General features: G+C 46.1%; 1 protein-coding gene across 1 annotated transcript in view; it reads left to right on the top strand.

Annotated features, from left to right (window-relative positions):
* The window catches only part of CCDC3 (coiled-coil domain containing 3), a 69,752-nt gene extending 64,785 nt beyond the window's left edge, over window positions 1-4,967 (top strand). Inside the window, exon 3 of the mRNA XM_045029107.1 lies at window positions 2,554-4,967. Coding sequence (XP_044885042.1) covers window positions 2,554-2,829 — 276 coding nt within the window. The 3' untranslated portion in view covers window positions 2,830-4,967. The remainder of the gene's footprint in view (window positions 1-2,553) is intronic.
* The last annotated feature ends 20,127 nt before the right edge of the window (window positions 4,968-25,094 follow it).

Raw genomic sequence — 25,094 nt, 5'->3', positions numbered from 1 at the left:
TGTCAGCAGTCAGGGATTCTGAAACACACAGTGTACATCTCTTGGGTAACAAGGTACCATTCTGACATAGTTGTTTCTCACATTAGAACCATACTTCTATATAGGAATTGCCAGACTGAGTCAGACCCAAGGTCGATCTAGTCCAGTACCTGTCTCCGTCAGAGGCCAGCACTGGATGCTTCAGAAGAAGGTGCAAGAAACCTCACAGGAGGTCAAGATGGGATAATCTGCCCCCCCACCCCCGGTGAAAGTCGTGTTGTAATCCCTAATAGATAGGGATTGTTTTAAGAAACTGCAAGTGAAAGCTATAAACTTGATTTAAGATTATTCTTACATGTTCAGGTTGCAGCTTCGCAGGGGACTGGGAAACATGAAAGCCAAGAATTCCTGGCTGTTTCCAAATAGCTTGTGGATTTAGCTTGCAATATGCATTACTGGAAAAAACAAACATTCTCCTTTTCTGAACAGCATTTGGCCCTTTGTTTTGGGGTTACCGTTCTCCTTGGCATGCATTTATAAAGCCGTTCTGGTGGGAGTGTGATCACTGCGAACGGTTCTGTCCCTAGGAAAGTCTTGGGTCTCGTCTGTAAAACGGGCTGAAGCAAAGTAGCCAGCTGCAAGTGAAAGCTGCTGCAGTGTTATCCCGCAGAGGTTTTTGATGGCTGGCGGATTTCCAAAGCAAATGAAACATGACACGTCCACCCACCACCTCCTGGTTTGCTGAAAAACATTACAAAACAAGATGGAAAAAATAGTATATAACAGCATGTAATTATTCATTATCTCTGCAAGTATTCACTTATTCATTTAGACTTTAGTCTTATTAAACTCCACACCAAAGGAAGCCTATCCAAAGCTCTGCGAGCCCTCGATGTCTATTTAAAAAACAGATGATGATTGGAGATACAAAGTAAAATTTAATCAAAGAAACAGCATTCCTTTCTCCTCCCTCTCCCCCGCACCAACATTTGATGGCCTGTTGTGACCAGTGCAGCTTAAATTTTAATAGTGTGATTGGAGTTTTAAGAGGAATATTTTCCTAGAGAGAATGGAAAAAAACAAACGCTCTAGAAGGGACTTCACTTCCTCCAGTTGCTACTGTACTTGGGAGTTTATTGGTAAGATGTACAGATTTACTAACATGATGCATTAGGAACTTAAATCCTTTGTTTCTCTAAACTCTGCCCTGAAACAATGCCTGGGATCAAATTTTTGTTAGTTTTCATTTTTAAAATTGATTTTTATAACCTTGTTATGACAACCACGTACACGGGAGGTGAAACCTAAAACAAAGGCTGAAATAAGAGGAAAAACCATCCAGAGATTCTATAAACCAGAGATACAACAGCACTGTTGAATCATTACAGGAGAATGACACAGAGTGACGTGGCCATGTGATAGTACTTGATACATTACAAACAAGTTACTTAAATATTTGATACTATCTTTAAAAAAATATTCATCAGTCCGTTCCTCAGCTTTACAGTTCTGCTCAGACCCTCTCATCCTGGAGGATTCCAAAGTGCTCTGCAAATTATGGCAGCATTCCTGTCATTGTCCTGCTGAAGTCAGTGGGAATTTTGCATAAGGACTGCAGGAGTGAGAGGAGATTTATACATTCAGGAGCACTGAAATGCAGCAATCAACTGATGCATTGCGCACTGTGCAACAATGGGGTTGGATTGGGGGAGGAGAAAATTTTTGACCAAGGGCAAATGTCTACTCTTAAGAATAAGGCCTTGGGCGCTTTAATGCCCACATGGAGATGACATGATCTTACTTTTTAAGGTCTCATCTAAAAGACCTATAGGTAATAAACTGCATAAAATCAGGGGGAAGGGTGGGGGGTTAAACTTTGGAAGGGCAGAGTCCAAACTTGCCAGGATTTGACCTTGTGGTTCCAGGCAATGTAGGAACATCAAGTGTGAGATTTAGATCATTGTGCCATCTCCTTCTGTCTCTAGTAGAAAGAACAAGAGGTGGGCTTCAACCAAAACCTGGAACTTCAGAAGGGTTATAGATTATAGATTTTGCAAATGGCAGAACTCAATGGGCTGAATTCAAATCCCAGATCTGAAACACAGAGCAGAAACACGCCAGATCTCCTCCTTAAGTTCAACTAAATGCCACTGATGACCTAGACCAGTGGTTTTCAAGCCATGGTCCGTGGCCTCCTAGGGGTCTGCAGACTATGTCTAAGATTTCCAAAGGGGTCCGCACCTCCATTCAAAATTTTTAGGGATCCACAAATGAAAAAATGTTGAAAACCACTGACCTAGGTTAACCTCTTGTAGAACTCATTAAGGTGATGTTGATAGCTAATGTTATTAAGATCTGAAATAGTTTGGTCTTATATTCAAAGAAGACTAAGGGATAGAGGATTTTAGGAGAAAACTGCAAGGTGAGGAGGAGCTTCCGAAAGCAACCATACAGTTGTGGGGTGTTCCAGCAACAGAATGTCTGGGGAATTTACATGTGCCTTCATAGTACAAGTGGCTTCCTGGCTTTGGTTTAGAGCTCATGTGTCCTGTTTCCTTTCTACTCTTTCCTCAGCTCATGTGTTCTTCGGTCCAGAAAGCCCTATTTGAGGAAGAGGATCAAGTGAAGAAACTGCAGCAGAAGGTGGCAACCTTGGAGAAACGCAACAAGCAGCTGCGAGACCGGGTGAAGAAAGTCAAGAGGTCCCTCCGGCAAGCCAGAAAGAACAACAGGCACATGGAGCAGATAAACCGAAAGCTCAGTGAGAAGCTCTCCTCTGCAGGAGGCCAAATCCCACATATTAACTCTTTAAAGCAAGAGAACTCTCATGCTACCTACCTTAAAGTATAATGCAAGGTTTAGGGCACAAGCCAATGATATTGGTGACTTAGGGCCTGATCTCATGCTCCTTACACAGCCAAATACTCCAGTGGGAGTTTTGCCTGCATTAGAGTGCAGGATCTGGTCCTCACACCTTGCCTACACTGGCATTTGAACCATGTCTGAAAAAAAAATTGGAACTCTGTTTAGATACAGTTCTAGATAAGCAGGATCCATGCTAGATTTGGCTGGACACTGTAGACTGGACCAAGCTGTCTGAAGAGTCCTTCCAAAAGTCTGTTTGAGCCTTACGGGGATAGCAGCATCAATACTCTTTGGCTCCATTTTCACTGCCCAGCCTGGCAGTATTTGAAACCAGGTTACCTGGACCTGCGTCTAGGATCGGATCCAGCTCTCACAGTCAATGGGCATCTTTGCACTGACTTCCAATGGGAGCTGAATCAGGACCATAAAAAAGATTTCAGATCCAGTTTTCAAGCAGGCTTCAATTTTCAGGGTAGACAAGGTCTCCTGTCTTGTAATCACTGTTTTAAGACATGATGGAGGTTGCTGGGCAACCTCATTTATCTAGGTTTAGATACCGCAGAGATCACATCAATATCAACAGGGCATTAAAATTAAGGTAGTTTATATGTGTATATATTTTAAAATCCTATAGAAAATATTTTTATTACACATTTGATATAGTCTAATTTCTTAAAGTATGAAACAAATCCTTTTTCATGGAGGCAATCGTCCCTTAAAATATATTTCCCAACATTCCTCCTTAGGCACTGCCAAAAGAGATTAGAAACGGAATTATTAAAATGGCTTAAGTTAAGGCAGCAATCTCATTGGTTGACAAGGATGCCGACCTTGTGTATAAAGATCAGTTCATGGCTTGGAATTGGTTAGCCAAATCACCACTCTTCATATCAATACGCCATGGAAGAGTAATGAAAAAAAAATAAAGGTGTGTTTCCCCTTTTTGTTTTTGTTTTTTAATATTTATTTTATAATCAATTTACGTGACCTGAATACAAATACACTTAATATTTGCAACTTTAGGACAGAGGCAGACAGACTTTGCCCAACCAAGGGCAACACTGACAATTTGCCAGGGCTACACCTGACTTGCATAAAAATGACCAGATAGCAGCTTATCTTTATTCCAGAAATGTGGGCCATGGAGGTATAGGTCCCTGCATGCAATGCTTGATCTGGACCTCCAAACCTTACTAGACTATCCAGATCATGGTGGAACATTGCATGCTGGGACATGTAGTCTCCACAGGCTGCACCTCTGTATTGAAGAGAAGAGCAACCACAGGCTGCATTGGGCACCATGCACCATCCCTGCATTAGGACCTAGAGGGAGACTATACCAGCTTTTATACAACCATTTGTATCAAACCAAGCTGACTTTGATACTTAACTGTTGCTTTGGCTTCTAGGAAGCAGTTGAAGCTTAATTATCTTCTAATTCTGCTCTGCTTGGAAACAGAAGCATATATTTTTCTCCTGAAATAATACTGGCATTTCTTAAAAAGTCTGACTCTTCTATAAACTGCAGCAGCTTTAAATTGTCTGCCTGTCAAGTCCGCATAATTCAGGTTGAAACAGTACAATTTCTGGAGAACTACTGAAGGTTTTCTTAGCATCCTAAAAATCATCAATGGATTTTTACTTAGTCAAAAATAAAATCCGGAAGAAAGTATCTAGGTTTTGTGTTGTTTCTATTTTTAAACTGTTTGAATAAAATTAACTGTTTCTTGGCATTGGTACTAAAATTCTGTGTTTAATATTTTTAAAATAAAAATGTTCCGTGTTAATCACATATGTTAGTAAGGCCAATAAGATGTTACTAATACAACTAGATAGTCATTTTTAAATGAAAATGTGATTTTCAATCAAAACAAAATTTTGCAGAATATATTTGTTTTGGTCAAAACTTTTTGTTTGTCAACAAAAATACTGAAATTTCTCGTTCTATTTTGTTGGGAAAAATCCCATTCTTTCATTTTAAAACTTTTTTCCTCTTTTTTTCTAGTGGGGAAAAAGTACAAAAAAGCAGGAGTGTTTATTTCCCTCTAGGAATTTCAAACATTCATTGTATGTTTGATCAGTTGGTTGAATTTTTCGTTAAAAAAGAATTGCGCAAATTGAAATTTGAAAATTTTCACTTTTTTTTTTTTGGACCAGCTCTAAAGATGTGGTCTAGCGGCCTGAACACTGCACTAGGAGGCAGAACTCCTTAGTTCTGATCTTCGCTCTGATCCTGATCCTTCAGAATCATATAACTTAGACAAGAGTTTTCAGAAAATTGTGTGCGCACTTTGCACATGCAGACACATGCATACAATTCATGCCTTGTTTTTACATGGTTACTATGGTCACACTTTGAATCCTGATAACTAAACGTACCAGTTTAGGTGTGTAATTGTAGCACACGTGATTCATAGAGTTAAGTCAAGAAGGGACCATTAGATCATCTAGGCTGGGTGTAATTTAATGACCTGCGATATACAGGAGGTAGGTTACCCCCGAACTGAGCCCAATAACTCATGTAAATGACCTTAAACTCTACCTCATTCTCCCCTCTGTAAAATATGGATACTACTACTACTACTTACCTATCTGGCCAAACAGTGAGAATTACAAACATTATCTAGACTTACTGAAGTGATACATATTATTAGCAGACTACATCCGAGCATGCAGATACTGGGAGATCCACATTTCACAAATATCCACTAGCTTCGTAGCTCGTATTACTTGTGAGATATGTGCATGTACTGTATTTAGTAAGGGCTGATACATGGAGTCCAGTGATGTGTGTATGTCCCTGCATTAAACACAAATGCACTGTCACTATGCTCATGGTCATGCACTGTGGTTGCAAGGGGTACAGTTTGTAATGCATGTAATGATGGAAATATTGTCCCTTTCCATCTGAGGAAGGTACCTGGTGGAAACATGTAAAGCCAGATTGTGACTGGCCCTTGCGCAGGTACACAACAATGGTGTAACATCTTGGCTAAGTGTGAGTATCCCATCTCCAGTGAGTGATCCACAGAGGATAAGAGCGTACTACTCATACCAGTTAAAGGAGATACTCCTTGAGCTCAAGGAGTAAAAGCCTGCACTAAAGGTCTTGGGTTCTTTCCATGATGGTTGTTAGACATTGGTAGATTTGAAATCTAATGTGCAACTCCTTGGCTAAGTGTCAGATTATTACATGGGCACCAGGTGCAGGGTACAGGCACAAGTGCAGTCCTTGGTAGCGGCAGTGTGCACACTAGATTTCAAATTCACAGTCTGATAAACCATCAGGGATAGAACCTCAAAAACAATGGAAAGCGATTGTCTGCTGCTGCCACCTGGTTATGGTGGGGAGCTCACCCTCCTAAAAGCTGAAGCAACACCCCTCCTTTCGGGAACACAACACTTTCTGGAAACACCTCAAGGGCAGTGCAAATTCTCCTTGTTTCCAGCCAAAGCTCTCACATGTACTATATTTTGTGGGATGTTCTACATTTCAGTCAAATCAGGCTCCCTGTCTCACTAATTTAGGAAGTAATACATAGATGAGAGCACATGCCTCCATCAAAATATCCCTTAGCCTAGAGGAAGGTGTACTGGACTAGGATCCAGGAGACCACAAGGTCAAGCCTCACCTTTTTTACTGAGTGGTGTTAATAATGTACACTTCACACCCCTCTACTGTGGAGTCCGGTTATAAGCCAGGACCCCATTGTGCTAGGCGCTGTACAAACACAGAACAAAAGGATGATACAGTGGCACCAGGTAATTTCCATTTTTCCGTAACTTAAATTGTGTTGGTGTGGGGAACAGCATGAGTTGAATTTGGGGGTAGCCTGATCACGCTCTTCCTCCCCCTGACACCCCAGGTAAAGAACTCCCCTCACACACACAATCCTTTAACAGCCAGGGTGGGGACCCCCCTCAAACCTCCACCCACATCTGTAACAAATTGAAGAACCATTTCATTTGATTCACACAGCGGCAAAATCCTTAACAATGGGTTTATGGTTTAAAATACATATGCAATTTATCAGCTATGGCGCGGCGTGTTTAAAAAACCAAGTATTCCTTATGTCAGTCTTTGGTCACATGTCAATGGTTGGTGACACTCATCAGATTTGAAGTGGAGGCCACCAACAGAGGCCTGTACTTCACAGGCACAGACTGGCCCCTAGATTGTATAGCATGAAAGTTCCCCCAGATTTAGAGAACGTGTCTATTGACAGAGCAGAGCAAACCAAGTGAGCTGGATGATTCCCTCTCATGAATTACAAGCATCATCATGATTTAACAACCCCACACAGGTGGCGACGAGAAAATCATGCAGCAAAGGAGGAGGATTTATGGAGGACAGTGTTAGCAGCTTTCTCTGGATTGCAGCAACAAAGAAATATAGGCAGGACAATGATTCCCATATGTCTGAATATTAATTTGGAGGAACAGCCACGCTCTGTTTCTGTGTTGGTTTATTTATTTTATTGGCATGCGGGTGACAAAATAATTGTGTTCTGGAACTAGGGACAACAGTACTGCTTCTGATATCACTTGCACTCCACAGAATAATTCCACTCAAATTAGATTTATCCTGTTGCAATGGAGATCACAATCTGGCCCAGTATTTTTAAGGTTGATCATAGAATCATAGAACTGGAAGGGACCTTGAGAGGTCATCTAGTCCAGTCCCCTGCCCTCGTGGCAGGACTAATTATCTAGACCATCCCTGAGAGGTGTTTGTCTAACTTGCTCTTAAAAATCTCCAGTGATGGAGATTCCACAACCTCCCTAGGCAATTTAGTCCAGTGCTTAACCAACCTGATAGGAAGTTTTTCCTAATGTCCATCCTAAACCTCCCTTCCAGCAATTTAAGCCCATTGCTTCTTGTTCTATCCTCAGAGGTTAAGAAAAACATTTTTTCTTCCTCCTCCTTGTAACAACCTTTTACATACTTGAACACTGTTATCATGCCCTCTCTCGCTCTTCTCTTTTCCAGGCTAAACAAACCCAATTTTTTCAATCTGCCCTCACAGCTCATGTTTTCTAGACCTTTAATCATTTTTGTTGCTCTTCTCTAGACTCTCTCCAATTTGTCCACATCTTCCCTGAAATGTGGCGCCCAGGACCGGACACAATACTCCAGTTGAGGCCTATTCAGCACGGCGTAGAGGGGAAGAATTACTTCTTGTGTCTTGCTTACAACTCTCCTGCTAATACATCCCAGAATGATGTTCACTTTTTTTGCAACAGCATTACACTGTTGACTCATATGTAGCTTGTGGTCCACTATGACCCCCAGATCCCTTTCCGCAGTACTCCTTCCTAGACAGTCATTTCCCATTTTGTATGTGTGCAACTGATTGTTCCTTCCTAAGTGGAGTACTTCGCATTTGTCCTTATTGATTTTCATACTATTTACTTCAGACCATTTCCCCAGTTTGTCCAGATCATTTTGAATTGTAATCCTAGCCCAATAAAGCCCCAATTTCTCCTATTCACAGAAATATAAAGTCTCCCTGGGCCAGAGAATCCCCCATCACAGTGACAGAGGAGAAAGGTTTCCATCCCAAAAAGGAAAAACATCCAGAGACCTGAATGAAAGAACATGACAGAACATGGATAGCAGATGAAACCAGCAAAGCCTGTCAGCTGGTTCCAGCAATAAATCTAAGTAATTGCTATAAATTTCAACTTTCCCCCCATTTAGCCACAAATTATTTTAATTTCAGTCACAGGAACTTTGATATTTCACCCAAGCTCAGAGCACTTGCCATACAAAACACTGTTTCCAGCATCAGTTTTAGTCTAGGCACATTTGTGTTGCCAAAAATGATAAGACAATGAGCAGCAGTGTGGCCCCGTGGGAATGAGGAGAGCTGTTATTTATATTACAGTAGCACCTAGAGGCCTCAATCCAGATTGGGCTCTCATTGTGCTAGGCACTGTGCAAACCTCCGTAAGGCACAGCCCAACCCAACCCCAAAGTACTTACAATCTAAATACACAGACAAAATGAAACAGGAAGCACCAAGAGGTGAAATGATTTGCCCAAGGTCACACAGCAGCTGAGTGGCGGAGGTGGGAACAGAGCACAGCTCTCGAGTCCCAGTCCAGTGTCCTATCTACCAACCACACTCTTTCTAGTTGAGTTCCTCTCCCAGCCTTGCCATTGACTTGATGTATGATCTTGGGTAAAATCACTTCACCTCCCTAAATGAATTTTGAATGGGCCAGGGTCAATGTACAGCCAGCCTTCACACTTGGGGCCAACGAGAGCGTCCCACATGCAGCTGTGGCCAGAGACAGACAGGGTCACATGCCATGGATGACTGCCCTCTGATAAGATTTGCTGGTGGTCTGAGGGCTCTGCACTTGGCTGATGAGGCTGCCATAAATTGGCTTGGCAAGCGCCTCATCCTATGTCCTCAGTTTTCCCAGCTGTGAAATGGGGCTAGCGACACTGAAATTCAGTGACTTGTGTCACGCAGGACATCAGATAAGATGATCGCAATGGTCCGTCCGGGCCTGAACATCTATGAATACTTCTCTCGATTCTGTGCTCACTTTATGCTGCCTACATCCTTGAGATTCTCTGTGTCTCCAGATGCGTGCACCTCAGCTGTTTCTACAAATTGTCCGAGTTCTGGAATCCACATACCAGAACACCACGGATGCACTAACTAAATCTGTGATAAGGCTAGAGCCAGTCTGAACACAGGATTTTTTTCCCCTTGCTGAAAATTTTGATGAAAACAAAAATATTTTCATTGCCATGCATTTCCCGCAGAAAATGCCAACTTTTTGGCCCCAAAGTTTGGCTGCACACCAAAATATTTCCGCTAAAGCCTTTCCTGGTTTTGAGCATTCAGTCCCCCCCTCTTCCTCCGACAGAATATTGAAATTTTTCATGTAAAGCAGAAAAAAAAACCCATCAAAAACAGTTCTGACAGAAAATATTTGACCAGCCCTAGGTAAGACCCTGCCCTGGCCCCATTTCTGTATGGCTAACTCCAGAAGCTATTTACTATTGCAATTATGTTCTATTCCAACTGCCACCTTCCGAAATATGTTAGAGGTGGTGTCTCCCCAGCACCGCTGTTTTAATTTGAGGATATAAAGTGCTGTACAGAATTGCAAGTGTCAGTACTATTATTTATTTCATCACCTTCTCCTGCATCTTCCTCCCATAGGGGAAAAAAAAATCACACAAAGGTCCTGAATTAAAGGTCTGGAGACTTTCATGCACATCAGAGGTGGGCAAACTACGGCCCGTGGGCCACATCCAGCCCGCAGGACTGTCCTGCCCGGCCCCTGAGCTCCTGGGTGGGGAGGCTAGCCCCCAGCCCCTCCCCCGCTACCCCTTTCTCCCCCGCAGCCATGCCGCCGCGCAGGCAACGCTCTGGGCGGTGGAGCTGCGCATTCCTGCCGAGTAGAGCTGCAGCATGTCTGGCTCTGGCTGGCACGGCAGCCAGACATGCTGCTCTGCATGCTCTGCTCGGCATGGTAAGTGGGCCAGGGCTGGGGCTGGGGGATTGTATAAGGGGTGGGGGGGTCCCAGGGAGCAGTCAGGGGATAAGGAGCAGGAGGTGGTTGAATGGGGTGGAGGTTCTGGAGGCGGGGCGGTCAGGGGATGGGGAACAGGGGGGGGTTGGATGGGTCGTGGGTTCTGAGGGGCGCAGTCAAGGGGCAGGAAGTGGGAGGGGTCGGATGGGGGCGAGGGGCAGGCTGTTTAGGGAGGCACAGCCTTCCCTACCCGGCCCTCCATCCAGTTTTGCAATGTGACCCTCGGGCCAAAAAGTTTGCCCACCCCTGATGTACATGGTATAAAACCAAGACCATGCACTAGGATCCAGCATACAATCAAATGCATGTAAAAATACGCTGACAGGGCAATCTGCTAGAACTGAGCATAGGAGCTTTGCTAAGGGCCTGATCCTGTGAGGTACTGAGTGCCCTCAGCTCCCATTGACTTCAAGGACCATGCGGGATCAAGCCCTAAGCATTCTTGCATTCTATAGTCTCCTGCAGCTACACTGGGCAGAAGATGTAAGTGAGTGGCACAGCAATTCAGCGTGCTTTAAGAACATAAGAACATAAGAAAGGCCGTACCGGGTCAGACCAAAGGTCCATCTAGCCCAGTATCTGTCTACCGACAGTGGCCAATGCCAGGTGCCCCTGAGGGAGTGAACCTAAAAGGCAACGATCAAGTGATCTCTCTCCTGCCATCCATCTCCATCCTCTGACGAACAGAGGCTAGGGACACCATTCTTACCCATCCTGGCTAATAGCCATTTATGGACTTAGCCACCATGAATTTATCCAGTCCCCTTTTAAACATTGTTATAGTCCTAGCCTTCACAACCTCCTCAGGTAAGGAGTTCCACAAGTTGACTGTGCGCTGCGTGAAGAAGAACTTCCTTTTATTTGTTTTAAACCTGCTGCCTATTAATTTCATTTGGTGACCCCTAGTTCTTGTATTATGGGAATAAGTAAATAACTTTTCCTTATCCACTTTCTCAACATCACTCATGATTTTATATACCTCTATCATGTCCCCCCTTAGTCTTCTCTTTTCCAAACTGAAGAGTCCTAGCCTCTTTAATCTTTCCTCATATGGGACCCTCTCTAAACCCCTAATCATTTTAGTTGCTCTTTTCTGAACCTTTTCTAGTGCTAGAATATCTTTTTTGAGGTGAGGAGACCACATCTGTACACAGTATTCGAGATGTGGGCGTACCATGGATTTATATAAGGGCAATAATATATTCTCAGTCTTATTCTCTATCCCCTTTTTAATGATTCCTAACATCCTGTTTGCTTTTTTGACCGCCTCTGCACACTGCGTGGACATCTTCAGAGAACTATCCACGATAACTCCAAGATCTTTTTCCTGACTCGTTGTAGCTAAATTAGCCCCCATCATGTTGTATGTATAGTTGGGGTTATTTTTTCCAATGTGCATTACTTTACATTTATCCACATTAAATTTCATTTGCCATTTTGTTGCCCAATCACTTAGTTTTGTGAGATCTTTTTGAAGTTCTTCACAATCTGCTTTGGTCTTAACTATCTTGAGTAGTTTAGTATCACCTGCAAACTTTGCCACCTCACTGTTTACCCCTTTCTCCAGATCATTTATGAATAAATTGAATAGGATTGGTCCTAGGACTGACCCTTGGGGAACACCACTAGTTACCCCTCTCCATTCTGAGAATTTACCATTAATTCCTACCCTTTGTTCCCTGTCCATTAACCAGTTCTCAATCCATGAAAGGACCTTTCCTTTTATCCCATGACAGCTTAATTTACGTAAGAGCCTTTGGTGAGGGACCTTGTCAAAGGCTTTCTGGAAATCTAAGTACACTATGTCCACCGGATCCCCCTTGTCCACATGTTTGTTGACCCCTTCAAAGAACTCTAATAGATTAGTAAGACACGATTTCCCTTTACAGAAACCATGTTGACTATTGCTCAAGAGTTTATGTTTTTCTATGTGTCTGACAATTTTATTCTTTACTATTGTTTCAACTAATTTGCCCCCGACGTTAGACTTACCGGTCTGTAATTGCCGGGATCACCCCTAGAGCCCTTTTTAAATATTGGCGTTACATTAGCTAACTTCCAGTCATTGGGTACCGAAGCCGATTTAAAGGACAGGTTACAAACCTTAGTTAATAGTTCCGCAACTTCACATTTGAGTTCTTTCAGAACTCTTGGGTGAATGCCATCTGGTCCCGGTGACTTGTTAATGTTGAGTTTATCAATTAATTCCAAAACCTCCTCTAGTGACACTTCAATCTGTGACAGTTCCTCAGATTTGTCACCTACAAAAGCCAGCTCAGGTTTGGGAATCTCCCTAACATCCTCAGCCGTGAAGACTGAAGCAAAGAATCCATTTAGTTTCTCCGCAATGACTTTATCATCTTTAAGCGCTCCTTTTGAATTTTGATCATCAAGGGGCCCCACTGGTTGTTTAGCAGGCTTCCTGCTTCTGATGTACTTAAAAAACATTTTGTTATTACCTTTGGAGTTTTTGGCTAGCCGTTCTTCAAACTCCTCTTTGGCTTTTCTTATTACACTCTTGCACTTAAGTTGGCAGTGTTTGTGCTCCTTTCTATTTGCCTCACTAGGATTTGACTTCCACTTTTTAAAGGAAGTCTTTTTATCTCTCATTGCTTCTTTTACATGGTTGTTAAGCCACGGTGGCTCTTTTTTAGTTCTCTTACTGTTTTTCTTAATTTGGGGTATACATTGAAGTTGGGCCTCTATTATGGTGTCTTTAAAAAGGGCCCACGCAACTTGCAGGGATTTCACTTTAGTCACTGTACCTTTTAACTTTTGTCTAACTAACCCCTCATTTTTGTATAGTTCCCCCTTTTGAAATTAAAGGCCACAGTGTTGGGCAGTTGAGATGTTCTTCCCCTCACAGGGATGTTGAATGCTATTGTATTATGGTCACTATTTCCAAGCGGTCCTGCTATAGTTACCTCTTGGACCAGCTCCTGTGCTCCACTCAAGATTAAATCTAGAGTCGCCTCTCCCCGTGTGGGTTCCCGTACCAGCTGCTCCATGAAGCAGTCATTTAAAGTATCGAGAAATTTTATCTCGGCATTTCGTCCTGAAGTGAAATGTTCCCAGTCAATATGGGGATAATTGAAATCCCCCACTATTATTGGGTTCTTAATTTTGATAGCCTCTCTAATTTCCCTTAGCATTTCATCATCACTATTACTGTCCTGGTCAGGTGGTCGATAATAGATCCCTACTGTTATATTTTTACTAGAGCATGAAATTTCTATCCATAGAGACTCTATGGAACCTGTGGATTCGCTTAAGATTTTTACTTCATTTGAATCTACACTTTCTTTAACATATAGTGCCACTCCTCCCCCTGCACGGCCTGTTCTGTCCTTCCGATATATTTTGTACCCCGGAATGATTGTGTCCCATTGATTGCTCTCAGTCCACCAGGTTTCTGTGATGCCTATTATATCTATATCCTCCTTTATCACAAGACACTCTAGTTCACCCATCTTATTATTTAGACTTCTGGCATTTGTGTACAAGCACTTTAAAAACTTGTCCCTGTTTATTAGCCTACCTTTTTCTGATGTGCCAGATTCTTTTTTATGTGACTGTTTATCATCTGATCCAGCCCTTACATTATACTTCTCATTCCTCTGCTCCTGACTATAACCTGGAGATTCTCTATCATCAGACTCTCCCCTAAGAGAAGTCTGTGTCCGATCCACACGCTCCTCTGCAGCAGTCGGCTTTCCCCCATCTCCTAGTTTAAAAACTGCTCTACAACCTTTTTAATGTTTAGTGCCAGCAGTCTGGTTCCACTTTGGTTTAGGTGGAGCCCATCTCTCCTGTATAGGCTCCTTCCATCCCAGAAGTTTCCCCAGTTCCTAATGAACGTGAACCCCTCCTCTCTACACCATCGTCTCATCCACGCATTGAGACTCTGAAGCTCTGCCTGCCTACCTGGCCCTGCGCGTGGAACTGGGAGCATTTCTGAAAATGCCACCATAGAGGTCCTGGATTTCAGTCTCTTCCCTAGCAGCCTAAATTTGGCTTCCAGGACATCTCTCCTACCCTTCCCTATGTCATTGGTACCTACATGTACCACGACCACCGGCTCCTCCCCAGCACTACACATAAGTCTATCTAGATGCCTCGAGAGATCCGCAACCTTCGCACCAGGCAGGCAAGTCACCATACGGTTCTCCCGGTCATCACAGACCCAGCTATCTACATTTCTAATAATCGAATCTCCCATTACTAACACCTGCCTTTTCCTAGAAACTCGAGTTCCCTCCCCCGGAGAGGCAACCTCAGTGCGAGAGGTAACCCCAGCACCATCTGGAAGGAGGGTCCCAACTATGGGAAGGTTTCCCTCTGCTCCCATTGACTGCTCTACTTCCCTGAGCCCTTCTTCCTCCTCAACAGCACAGGAGCTGCCCAACACTGTGGCCTTTAATTTCAAAAGGGGGAACTATACAGGAGCTGTGCTTTATTCAAGGGTAATGCTACAGTGGGCTACAGATTAGCGTTAGTTTTCACTGTGGAATAAACAATTACCCACGGCCAATTATATTTCAGCCACAGGCAATTATTCTAGCCCAAGTATGAATCAAATGAATCCTTTCTTGGTGGGTTTGAGAGTGCAAATAGGTATTTTTCCACAGGTAAATGAAGTAGGGCAGAGGCCGGAGTTTAATAGCTAAGTGTTTCTCTTTTTTTCCATATGCAACACTGCATTCCACACAAGGCTGTAGTGGAACCAAACGAGCATGTTTTTAGACCAGGGGTAGGCAACCTATGGCACGCGAGCGGAGGGCAGCACGTGAGCTGATTTTCAGTGGCACTTACATTGCTCGGGGCCTGGCCGCTGGTCCAGGGGGCTTTGCATTTTAATTTAATTTTAAATGAAGTTTCTTAAACATTTTAAAAACCTATTTACTTTATATACAACAATAGTTTAGTTATATATTATAGACTTATAGAAAGAGACCTTCTAAAAACGTTAAAATGTATTACTGGCACTTAAATCAGAGTGAATAAATGAAGACTCGGCACACCACTTCTGAAAGGTTGCCGACCCCTGGTTTAATGGTTACAAATGGGTCTCCTGGGATCTCGTCTTGCTCCAATACTAATTCACTGTGTGAACCTGGGTAAACCACTTAACCTCTCTGCCCCTCAGTCTGCCCCCTGGAAAATACATACCTGCATCCCCACAAGTCCTGTGAGGCTTTCATAGTTCATCTCCGCAAAGGACATTGAGGTCCTCGGATGACAAATGATACTCATGTGCCCCAGGCAGCGACATCTACAAAAACGTCACCATTGTTGTCAGTAGAATCTTGGACGAGCCAGAGGGGCCATACAAGTGCCCCATCTTTTGGCATGTGATCTATACAGAGGCTTTCAGGGGGTTACAATGCTCTTTGTCCCTTGGTTGGTTGGCTCTCTCTCCACATAGAATAAAAGTGCCAATCCTGAGCGCAGCAAACTTGGATTTCTGCCTAGGGGAAATGTGATCCATCAGCAGCAATTTGTTTCCTCTTGCTTCTTCGCTATCAGACGTCATTAACAGTTAGCAGCAGGCCGAGGAAGAGAGCAGCTAGGCCTAAGATGACTGCAGCTGGCACAGTGAAGAGAATGAGGGTCTAGGCAGCAACGAAGCAGCCGCGGCTGGCCTGGGTCAGCTGATTCAGGCCCGCAGGGCTGTAAAATGGCTGTATAGACATTCGGGATGGGCGAGGGTCCCTGATCCCAGACTCCAGCCTGGCGGCTCCCTTTCACCACATCAGCACCCCCAGCAGACACGGGGGGAAGTGACCTCATGCTGCATCTGTTACATGCTCACCTCCTTGTGCTGATCAATGGGCCTTGATCGGCAGCAGTCCTTTTATAGCTCTCGCTGGGGAGGGAAGGCAGTGCTGGTTTCCTGCTGGTGGAGTCAAGTATTGCTTTCAAAGCCATGCCTTCCTAGGGCTGGAGGGGCATGTTTAATTAATAAGAGATGGTATCAAAGAGAGATGTGGTTTCAAGTTGGGTGGAAGAGTCATAAGTGAAATGAGCCTGGTGGCCATATTCTAATCCCCAAGGATGCTTGGAATGCGAACGGAGACATTCATGCATCAGAATCAGCGCAGAGTTAATTAAAGGAAATAGTACTTGGCACTTGGTTTTCATCCTCAAAGCACTTTACATATGTTAACTGAAATTAAATAGTGATACCCTCAGAGACCAAGAGAGAGGATACTGTACCAATCGCATCCACTGCAGAGAATAAGATTACACCGTTCCCTTTATGTTTAGTGATGCTCTAAGCAATCAGCTTGGATCATTGTAAAATGGGCAAATTTGTCCATAGTATAAAGCTACTGACAAAAGTATCATTACATCGTCCCAGGGTGAACGTGGTCCATCATGTTTAGTGTCACCGGAGCTAGCCATAGAGAATTATTACCATATCTCCTTATTACCCAATATTCAAAGGCTTATTCACTTGAGGAGGATTTCAGTTCCTGCACACACTGGAATTCCCACACCTACCCGATTCCTATAGAACCAGCAGACAGCAGCAGCCCCAAAGCTCAGCTATGTCCTATGAACGAGTTTCCCAAAACGGACTTCTGAAAACAGGAAAATGGAGCAATGGCTATATTCTATTTATCATTTTCTCACTGTGGTAGACAAATGTTTGTCACTGGGAGGGATAGCTCGAGGTCAAATTCCTTTAAAGTACGTTTAACTCAGGTAACTGAAACCTCAAGCTGCTGAAGGAAGGGACCCAGGCATATTTTCAGAAATCTGTAACCATTTTATAATTTCACTAATGCTGCTTTGAATGACCATTTGGAAGTTAGCTGCATCCACGAGTCTAGAGCTCAGATGTTCTTGGTCCAAAAGTACAAGCCTCCACCACTCAAGCTAAAGGAGAATCTCCCTTCAACAACTATCAGTATAAGGCCTATAACAAAGCAGAGCAGTCCTGAGTCCATCCAGTGCAGAGTGTGTGTATATAATACATACATCCGTATGCACATGTTGATGCACCTACGCGTGCACACAGAGTTTGTTATGGTATTCTTCCAGAGTTAATTGTCACTCTCAAACCCTTTTGAGTTCTTCTAAGCCTTCCTTTCCTGAGGTTCAGAATAGGCTGTCTTAGTGTGTTTTGTTTGGAAGCACAAGGGTGTTAAGAGTTCCGGTTAAGCTTTCAATTATCTAAATCCAAGACTAAGTGGAAACTGAGTGGAAAGTTTCCTACTAAGTAAGAGTCTTTGTAAATGCCAAGCCTGTTCCTATGCAGATAATCCCTAGACTGTTTATATGCTGGAGGAGCTGAAAGTCAGATTCACTCAGCATCCCATCCTTCAGATGCACCACAGATCAGTCAGCAGAATGGCTGCCAGGCCTGCCTCAAAGAGCTGAGCAGAGTATGTTTACAGTGGAAGGTGCCCATCCCACACTGCATGGTGGGAAGACCTGTCCGGTTCCAGGGTCAGTGATACTCACCATCCTGTGAGTGTAAGAAATATAGCAGCAAGGGCAGAGAGGGCAGGTCTTCTTCAAATTAACCCCTTGGCTCTCCTTTCTGCTGGAGCACTAACAAATGTTCTCCAGCTGCAGCCTGGATCTTCAGCAATGCACAGGGAGGGGGAGGGATGAGGCAGCAAAGGATACCGAGCTGCCCAGCCCGCCTCACAGCGGTGGAGAGCCACAGTTCCCTGCAGAGACCCCCATACCCTCTCCCTCATGCAGAATGCGTGGCGCCGGCTCATTCGGCTCGGTGAATATGGCCCCTGCCATAGGCGCCGACTCCGTGGGTGCTCTGGGGCTGGAGCACCCACGGGGAAAATCTGGTGGGTGCTCTGTACCCATCAGCAGCTCCCCGCCCCACCCCAGCTCACCTCCGCCTCTGCTCCGCTTTCTCCCTTGAGCGCACCGCTTCTCGCCCTAGCTCCCACCGCAAAACAGCTGTTTTGCGGTGGCAAGCGCTGGGAGGGAGGGGGAGGAGGAGGAATGCCGCGCGCTCAGAGAAGAGGCGGGGCCGAGGCGGGGATTTGAGAAGGAGTCCAATGGGGCAGGGAGGGGATGGAATTGGGGTGGGGACTTTGGGGAAGGGGCAGGGCCGCCCAGAGGGGGGGGGCAAAGGGGGCAATTTGCCCCGGGCCCCGGGCTCCGCAGGGGCCCCCAAGAGAACAGCGGAGGCTCCCGCCTCCGCCCCTCTCCTGGAGCCTCAGCGCATCAAGCGCCGAGTCTCCGCCGGGGCCCCTGAGCCCCACCCCGCTCAGAGCCGCGTGGTGAGGGGGCGGGGCCGGGAGCTCCGGGCTCAGCTCCGCTCCCTCCGCTCGGCCTGGAGCTCCCAGCCCCGCCCCCTCCCCACGCGGCTCTGAGCGGGACGGAGCTCAGGCCCCACCGGCCACACGCTGCGGCTGTTCCGGCGAGGCGCTGAGACTCCAGGTGAGGAGGGAGCCGGGGGTAAGAGGCTGGGGCCGGGGGGGGGGGAAGCGGGACCCGCCGCCGAAGCGCAGCCCGGTCTTCGGCGGCGGGGGGCCCCTTCCGTTCCGGGACCCGCCGCCGAAGTGCCCCGAAGACCCGCGGCGGGGACCCCCCCCCGGCCGAATTACCGCCTAAGACCGGGCTGCACTTCAGCGGCGGGTCCCGCTTCGGCGGTAATTCGGCGGCGGGGGGTCCCCCGCCACGGGTCTTGGGGCACTTCGGCGGCGGGTTCCGGAACAGAAGGGCCCCCTGGCGCCGAAGACCCCGGGCCCCCGGAATCCTCTGGGCGGCCCTGGGAAGGGGTTGGAATGGAGGCAGCGCATGGGCGGGGCCTGGGTGGAGTTGGGGTGGGGCCGGGGGCAGGGAGGGCGCGAGCACCCACCGGCACCGGGAAAAGTCGGCGCCTATGGCCCCTGCCTAAGGGGACTGCAGCGCACGCTGGGTGTGTGGGAGCTGACCCGCTCTTACCTGCTGTCCTGGTGGTGCCCCGAATTTTCAGTTGTCCTACGCATTCGCTTTTGCTGCGTGTGCCTAAGGACGGCCCTGCCTCTGGCTGGCAAGTAACTACCTAGTTACCATCCAAGTGAAGTGAACTTGACTAATTGACCCTTTCTCACTCCTGATTGGGAAGGGGTTCATCCCATCACAGGTCCCTTTTCCTCCTCACTAATTTCATGTCCACTAATAGCACAACCCTCTGTGGCAGGGCTCTGTACAGCAAAGTTGTGAGACATTCTCGTGAGTGACACAGCACAACCCCTTGCCACTGGGAGCATCACCTCAGCCCTACTGCCCCTTGTGCAGAGCCCATGGTGAACTGCCTATGTTGGTGTCTCGGATCGCAGCATGATGCCTTCTCTCTACTGAGCCATCAGTCTGACGAGCAGTTAGATGACCCAGGACAATAGTTGCGGATTAAAGAACTTCAGATACTTGTGTTTAAACTCAGAAGTTACAAGGTTGGAGAAAGGGAGCTTGGCAGGCTGCCCCGCTCTTCCAGCTCTCCAATGCACGCGAGGGCCCGCATAAAACACTTTCCATTGTATTGCTCAGCAGAAAGTTGGAGCCTTTTCCTCCAGTCTTGGCCCCTGATCCTGCTAGCAATTAGCAGTGTATGTGGACTGGCAGTACTTGTAAGAACTCAAGACTCGTGGTTACTGCACTCCTTGTCCACATGCTCAACATCAGACCCTGCTACTCCTTCAAAAACCCATTAGAGTGCCCTGGATTGACAGCTCAGCAGGCTTAGACAGACAGCACGAGACTGCGGATCTCTGCAGTGTCAGGCCAATGCTCCTGGTTGGGCCTCTCCACTTAAATATAATGAATCTGCTTCTCCTCTTATTTGCACCGGTGTAAATGAGGGGACCACCACCGAAGCTGGTAGAGACACTGGTGTGAAACCGGTGCAAGTTTTTGGCCCAATCCCTTCTGAAGCGAAACAATTGACTGCGTGTGTCTGTAAAGCAGTCATCTGTCTGCCTTCAGCCTGCACAGCAAAGTTTTCTGTGATCTAGAAAACAACTGACCCAGTGGCCAAATGTAATATGATCTGTGCTGAGTTGCATAAATCCAATTGTATTTCCATTCAAAGCAAAGGAACTGATCAAATGATCATTTTTGTCCAGAGACACTGGCTATTTATCATTATAAAATGGCCTTTGGCTCAGAGCACTGGTAAAGGTATAGACGTATCTACAGGTGACTGAATTCAGCCCAGCTACAGTTGACCTGCAGTTGGCGCTGTCTGATGACAGTTTGGTGGCCTCTATGAAATGAGGTGGGGATCACAGTCCAGTTCCTAACTGATCATCACACGATTGATTCCTCTTCCTTGTTTCCTGCTGCTTTCATCGGTAACTAGACTCCTCTCTGCAAGGAAGAGAGCCAAAACCATGTGAGCTGACTTTCTTCTGGAGACCGACTGATAATGGACCCCAGCGGAAGGACACAGATCACAATTTAGGGATGCTGCAGCAGTACAATACATCGCACTTCCCCTGAAACTTTCATCTGGAGCCTTTAAAGTGCTTTATAAACATTCATTCGTTAAGCCTTTCAACGGCTCTTTTTACCCAGAAGCACCAAGAGATCGGTAGCTCACCCAAGTCCACACAGCAAGTCCGTGACAGAGCTGGGTTATCAAACCTGACCCCCAGTCCATGGCAGCAGTTTCTAGAACCTGCCAGTGCCCAAATAGCAGGGACAGGATGTGTGAATAAGACCAAAAAGGAGGGATACAAAACACTGACTCATGCAGGAAACTGAGAATGTTGGGTGATCCCTGTTTTTCGTGTAACTCTTTCCACATCTTCTCTCTATCTAAGGTACTTATATGGCCCCCCCATTGCTGTAGTATCAGAGTCTCACCATCTTTAATGTCAATTAAAACTTCTACATCAGATGGAGGATTCTGCATTTCTGACATAAATCATTTTCTACAATGGAGGGGAGAGAGCGTGGGACAGAGATAAGGTTGGGACTAAAGTGAGCGACATCTCGTGATCCGAGGGACTCTCGACGGGGGCGGGCATGACACTCCACTGCTGTAAAGATGCAAAGAAGCTGGAATGCACTCACGTGTCTGAGAAATCACCCTGGAGCGTCTCACTCTCTAGTCCTTTCTAGCTTGGCCAATGTAAACAGGGGTTTGAAAAGAGCTGCTTTCTCCAGGTGTTCTCCCCCGTGATTACACAGCGGACACGCTTATTGCATCAGAGAAAAGGATTTACAGTTTCCTTTTTCTATTTCACTCTGTTTATTCTAGAGGAGACACCATAATCCAAACACTAATTTTTACAAGACTCAATCAAATCCTCTGTCTGAAGTCCTGCACGTTTCTATTATGTCATCTGCTCAGCTCCTCTGCCTGTGCTTATGTTTCAAGAATTCCCGAGAAAATGTTAGGCTGTGCCGGGGCTTTCACGCTAAACTCATTCAATGAGCCAGAATCTATGGGATCAAGATTTTTTCTCTTTTTCGCAGCCTCCTGTACAGCACGCACCCAGGGGCAGGAAACACATCTTAAACTCTTTGTGGCTTGTTAGACACACATCTGCTCTCTGTGAGTATGAGAGCGCCATCGGGTCATTTCCTTTATCTGATGATGGTACACTGCACATGGGTCACCCAGGGGGCTGCTGCTGCTCAATTCCTGAGGGACCTGGTGAGGTGCAAGAAGAGGCAGGAGAGCATGGGGAAAGCTGAAACTGATGATGGGGACAGCAGGAAGACCAGGACAGCAGGTATAATCATTTATTTACATCTCCAAATACATTTTTGTTGCACCTGCACTGCTCGCTGGCTGGAGGAAACGTATGATCCTCCAAGCAAAGGGAGTTTAGAATCAAACATACCCACCAAAGGGAATTTCCAGACCAAAAACACAGAGGAACAAGAGGAAAGATGAAACACACCATCCCCATTTGAAGTATAAGACAAAGACATGACTATACTGCAGTGCTCTGTCTGTTTGAACTGCTCCCTTGCATTTCTCAGAGGAGCAGGGCACTCTTTTAAAGTGGGGTGCAGGGGGTTACTTTATTATTATTATTATTTTTTAAATAATACAGCTACAGACTTCAACTCGGGGGATAAGGAAAGGGGAATGTCACAGTCTGTTGTCAATACAGTATTTTCCTTTTTCTGGATGCCAGTAAAAACAACCTTACTCCAAAGTGGGAAGAGAAAGAAAGAGAAATGATGCATTATGTTTGCCTCAAGCAATTTTTTGGCGATGCTGTAGATTATGTTATTTATACACTGTTGGGGTTGGTCCTGCTTTGAGCAGAGGGTTGGACTAGATGACCTCTTCCAACCTTAATCTTCTATGATACATGAACTACATTGTTGGGGAGTTGGTATCATCTCCTCTATTAAAGTTGTCTAATATTTTCCATGATAAGAGATTCTTACAACTTTAATTTAGCCCTCTTGTGCATATGCATTGTGAACAGTCTTTAATGACATGATCACATACTGTCCCACCCCGACACCTCCCCAGAAAACCAGGACCCTATTGTGCTGGCTCTGTACAAACCCATCAACAAAAATAAAGTCCCTGCCCCAAAAAGCTTACAAAATAAGTCAATAATTATGGGCAGGGCAGGTAGCACTGCTTATAAAAGTTCCCCCACACTACCCATTGTAAGACCCTGTTTTCAGTTGTTTAGAACTTTGCCAAACTGGCACTGTTTGAGCTGAAATGTCCCATGTCAGATGTCTGCCTCAAGCTAAATATTTTTGGAAAGTTTCAGCCAAAATGGTTTAGTCATTTCTGAGAACAAACCTAGTGCATGCGGGGGCTGGGGGGAGAACCATTGTTTTGCAATGTTAGAAAAATTCTGGTGAGCTTTTATTTGAAAAGCTCTGGCTTCTCCATGGTCTGGAGCAGGGACTTGGAGAGAGAGAGAGAGAGAGAGAGATGGGGTTTTTGCTGTTCCTATCAAAATCTGCCTGAATTTGGCCAAATTGTAAGCCTTTGAAAAATCTCAATTTGCACACGCTCAGTAGAGATATCTTCAACTTTAGCAGCTAAAAACTCCACCGATTCCATACTCACACAGCATGCTCAAGCCTCTGACACTTCTTAGTACTGACCAGACTACACATGTACTATCCCCATAGCACCACTGAGCACGCCTCACCCCAGGATTATAGGGGCTCAGAAGGACTCTCCTTGTAATTGCTGCTCTTTGCTGGACACCAGAGCTGTCTTTCCTGTACTTTCACTGACCTCCCGGCTGGTGCAACATGGAGGAGGAAGCCACTTGACTTGAATGCAGAGGGGACAAGAGCCGGATGGGGGAAGGGGAAGGAATAGATTGGGACTGGAGGAACAAGAAACTGAGTAAGAGCTGACTGGGCAAGGAGGCTGACGGGGAGTGACTGGGCAAGGAGAGGGAGTGACTGGGCAAGGAGGCTGACGGGGAGTGACTGGGCAAGGAGTGACTGGGCAAGGAGAGGGAGTGACTGGGCAAGGAGGCTGGGCCTGGGATCTGGGGTGGGAGGCTGGGACTGGTTGGGCAAGGAGACTGGGACTGGGAACCGGAGAGAGGGGAGGCTGGGACTGGAAGCTGATGAGGAAAATGGCGGCAGGGTGGGGGGAGACCCACTGAAATTCGATGCAGAACGGAGGAGACTGGGACTGGCTGGACAAGGGGACTGGGATTTGGAACCCATGTGGAGAAGAGGGATGGGGAGATCTGACAAGGAACTAGGCTGTGGGTGTAGAACTGGCACTGGATGGACAAAGAGACTGGGACATGGAGCCAGAGAGAATGTGCTGGGATGTTGGCAATTCAACAGGAGATATATTCCCCTGTATGTCCGTATGAACACAGAGCCCCTTCATGGTGCTAAATATTACCATGTCTTTCCAATACCACATAAAACCCAGGACCATTGAAAACCCCATCGCACTTACAGCAGATGTAGGTTGCTATCTGAATTCCCCTGCCAAAAATCCAACTCAGGCAACTATATCCAGCTTAAGCTCCTCCTGGTATTTCTCTTCACTTCCTAAGGTGCAAGGAGTAGTTTGGTGGCGAGAATGCATTCTCCTAAGGAATCTGTCAAGGCAGTGAATCCCACACAGCTACAACTCCTGCTGTATTTCAGGTCAATCTACAGGCACCAGCTAAGGCCCCAAGGGCACACCCACTGGAGTCATTGGAAGTTCCTCCATGGAAGATTGGCACTGAGAGTGAGAAATAAGCGCGCGTCTCTACCATGAGGCTTATTATATGCTTCCTCTACCTGGATCAACAGTTTCCTTGCCATCCCGCCCCACATCTGGCGAGTTTAACTGAAGGTAATGGAATGTCGTTACTTTCCCTTTGGGTCTGGACTTGCAGCCTGGGCTCCAGTTCGGGGCAATTAACCTCCCTTGGAAAACCCACCCAACTTGCATCCCTCTAGCCAGTGATGAGCTGCCAAAATATTAACAACCGGTTCCCTCCTCCTCACCCCATGAGGGGGTCATGTCCCCCCCACCCAGGGGACTCCTGCCCCATCCAACCCCCTGACTGCCCCTTGCCACCCCATCCAACCCCTTCTCTCATTCCTGATGGCACCCCAGGACCCCTACACCCCATCCAACCACCCCTTCTCTCTGTCCCCTGACTGTCCCTGGAATCCCTACCCCTAACTGCCCCCCCACCGCCCAATCCAACCCCTGCTCCTTTCTGACTACCCCCCCCCCAGGACCCTTGCCCGCCGTTCAATCCCCCTGTTCC

Source organism: Mauremys mutica, chromosome 1, assembly GCF_020497125.1.
Source record: "Mauremys mutica isolate MM-2020 ecotype Southern chromosome 1, ASM2049712v1, whole genome shotgun sequence".
Lineage (NCBI taxonomy): Eukaryota > Metazoa > Chordata > Testudines > Geoemydidae > Mauremys > Mauremys mutica.
The sequence above is the reverse complement of the archived record's forward strand: the minus strand, read 5'-3'. Positions and strand labels throughout refer to the sequence as shown.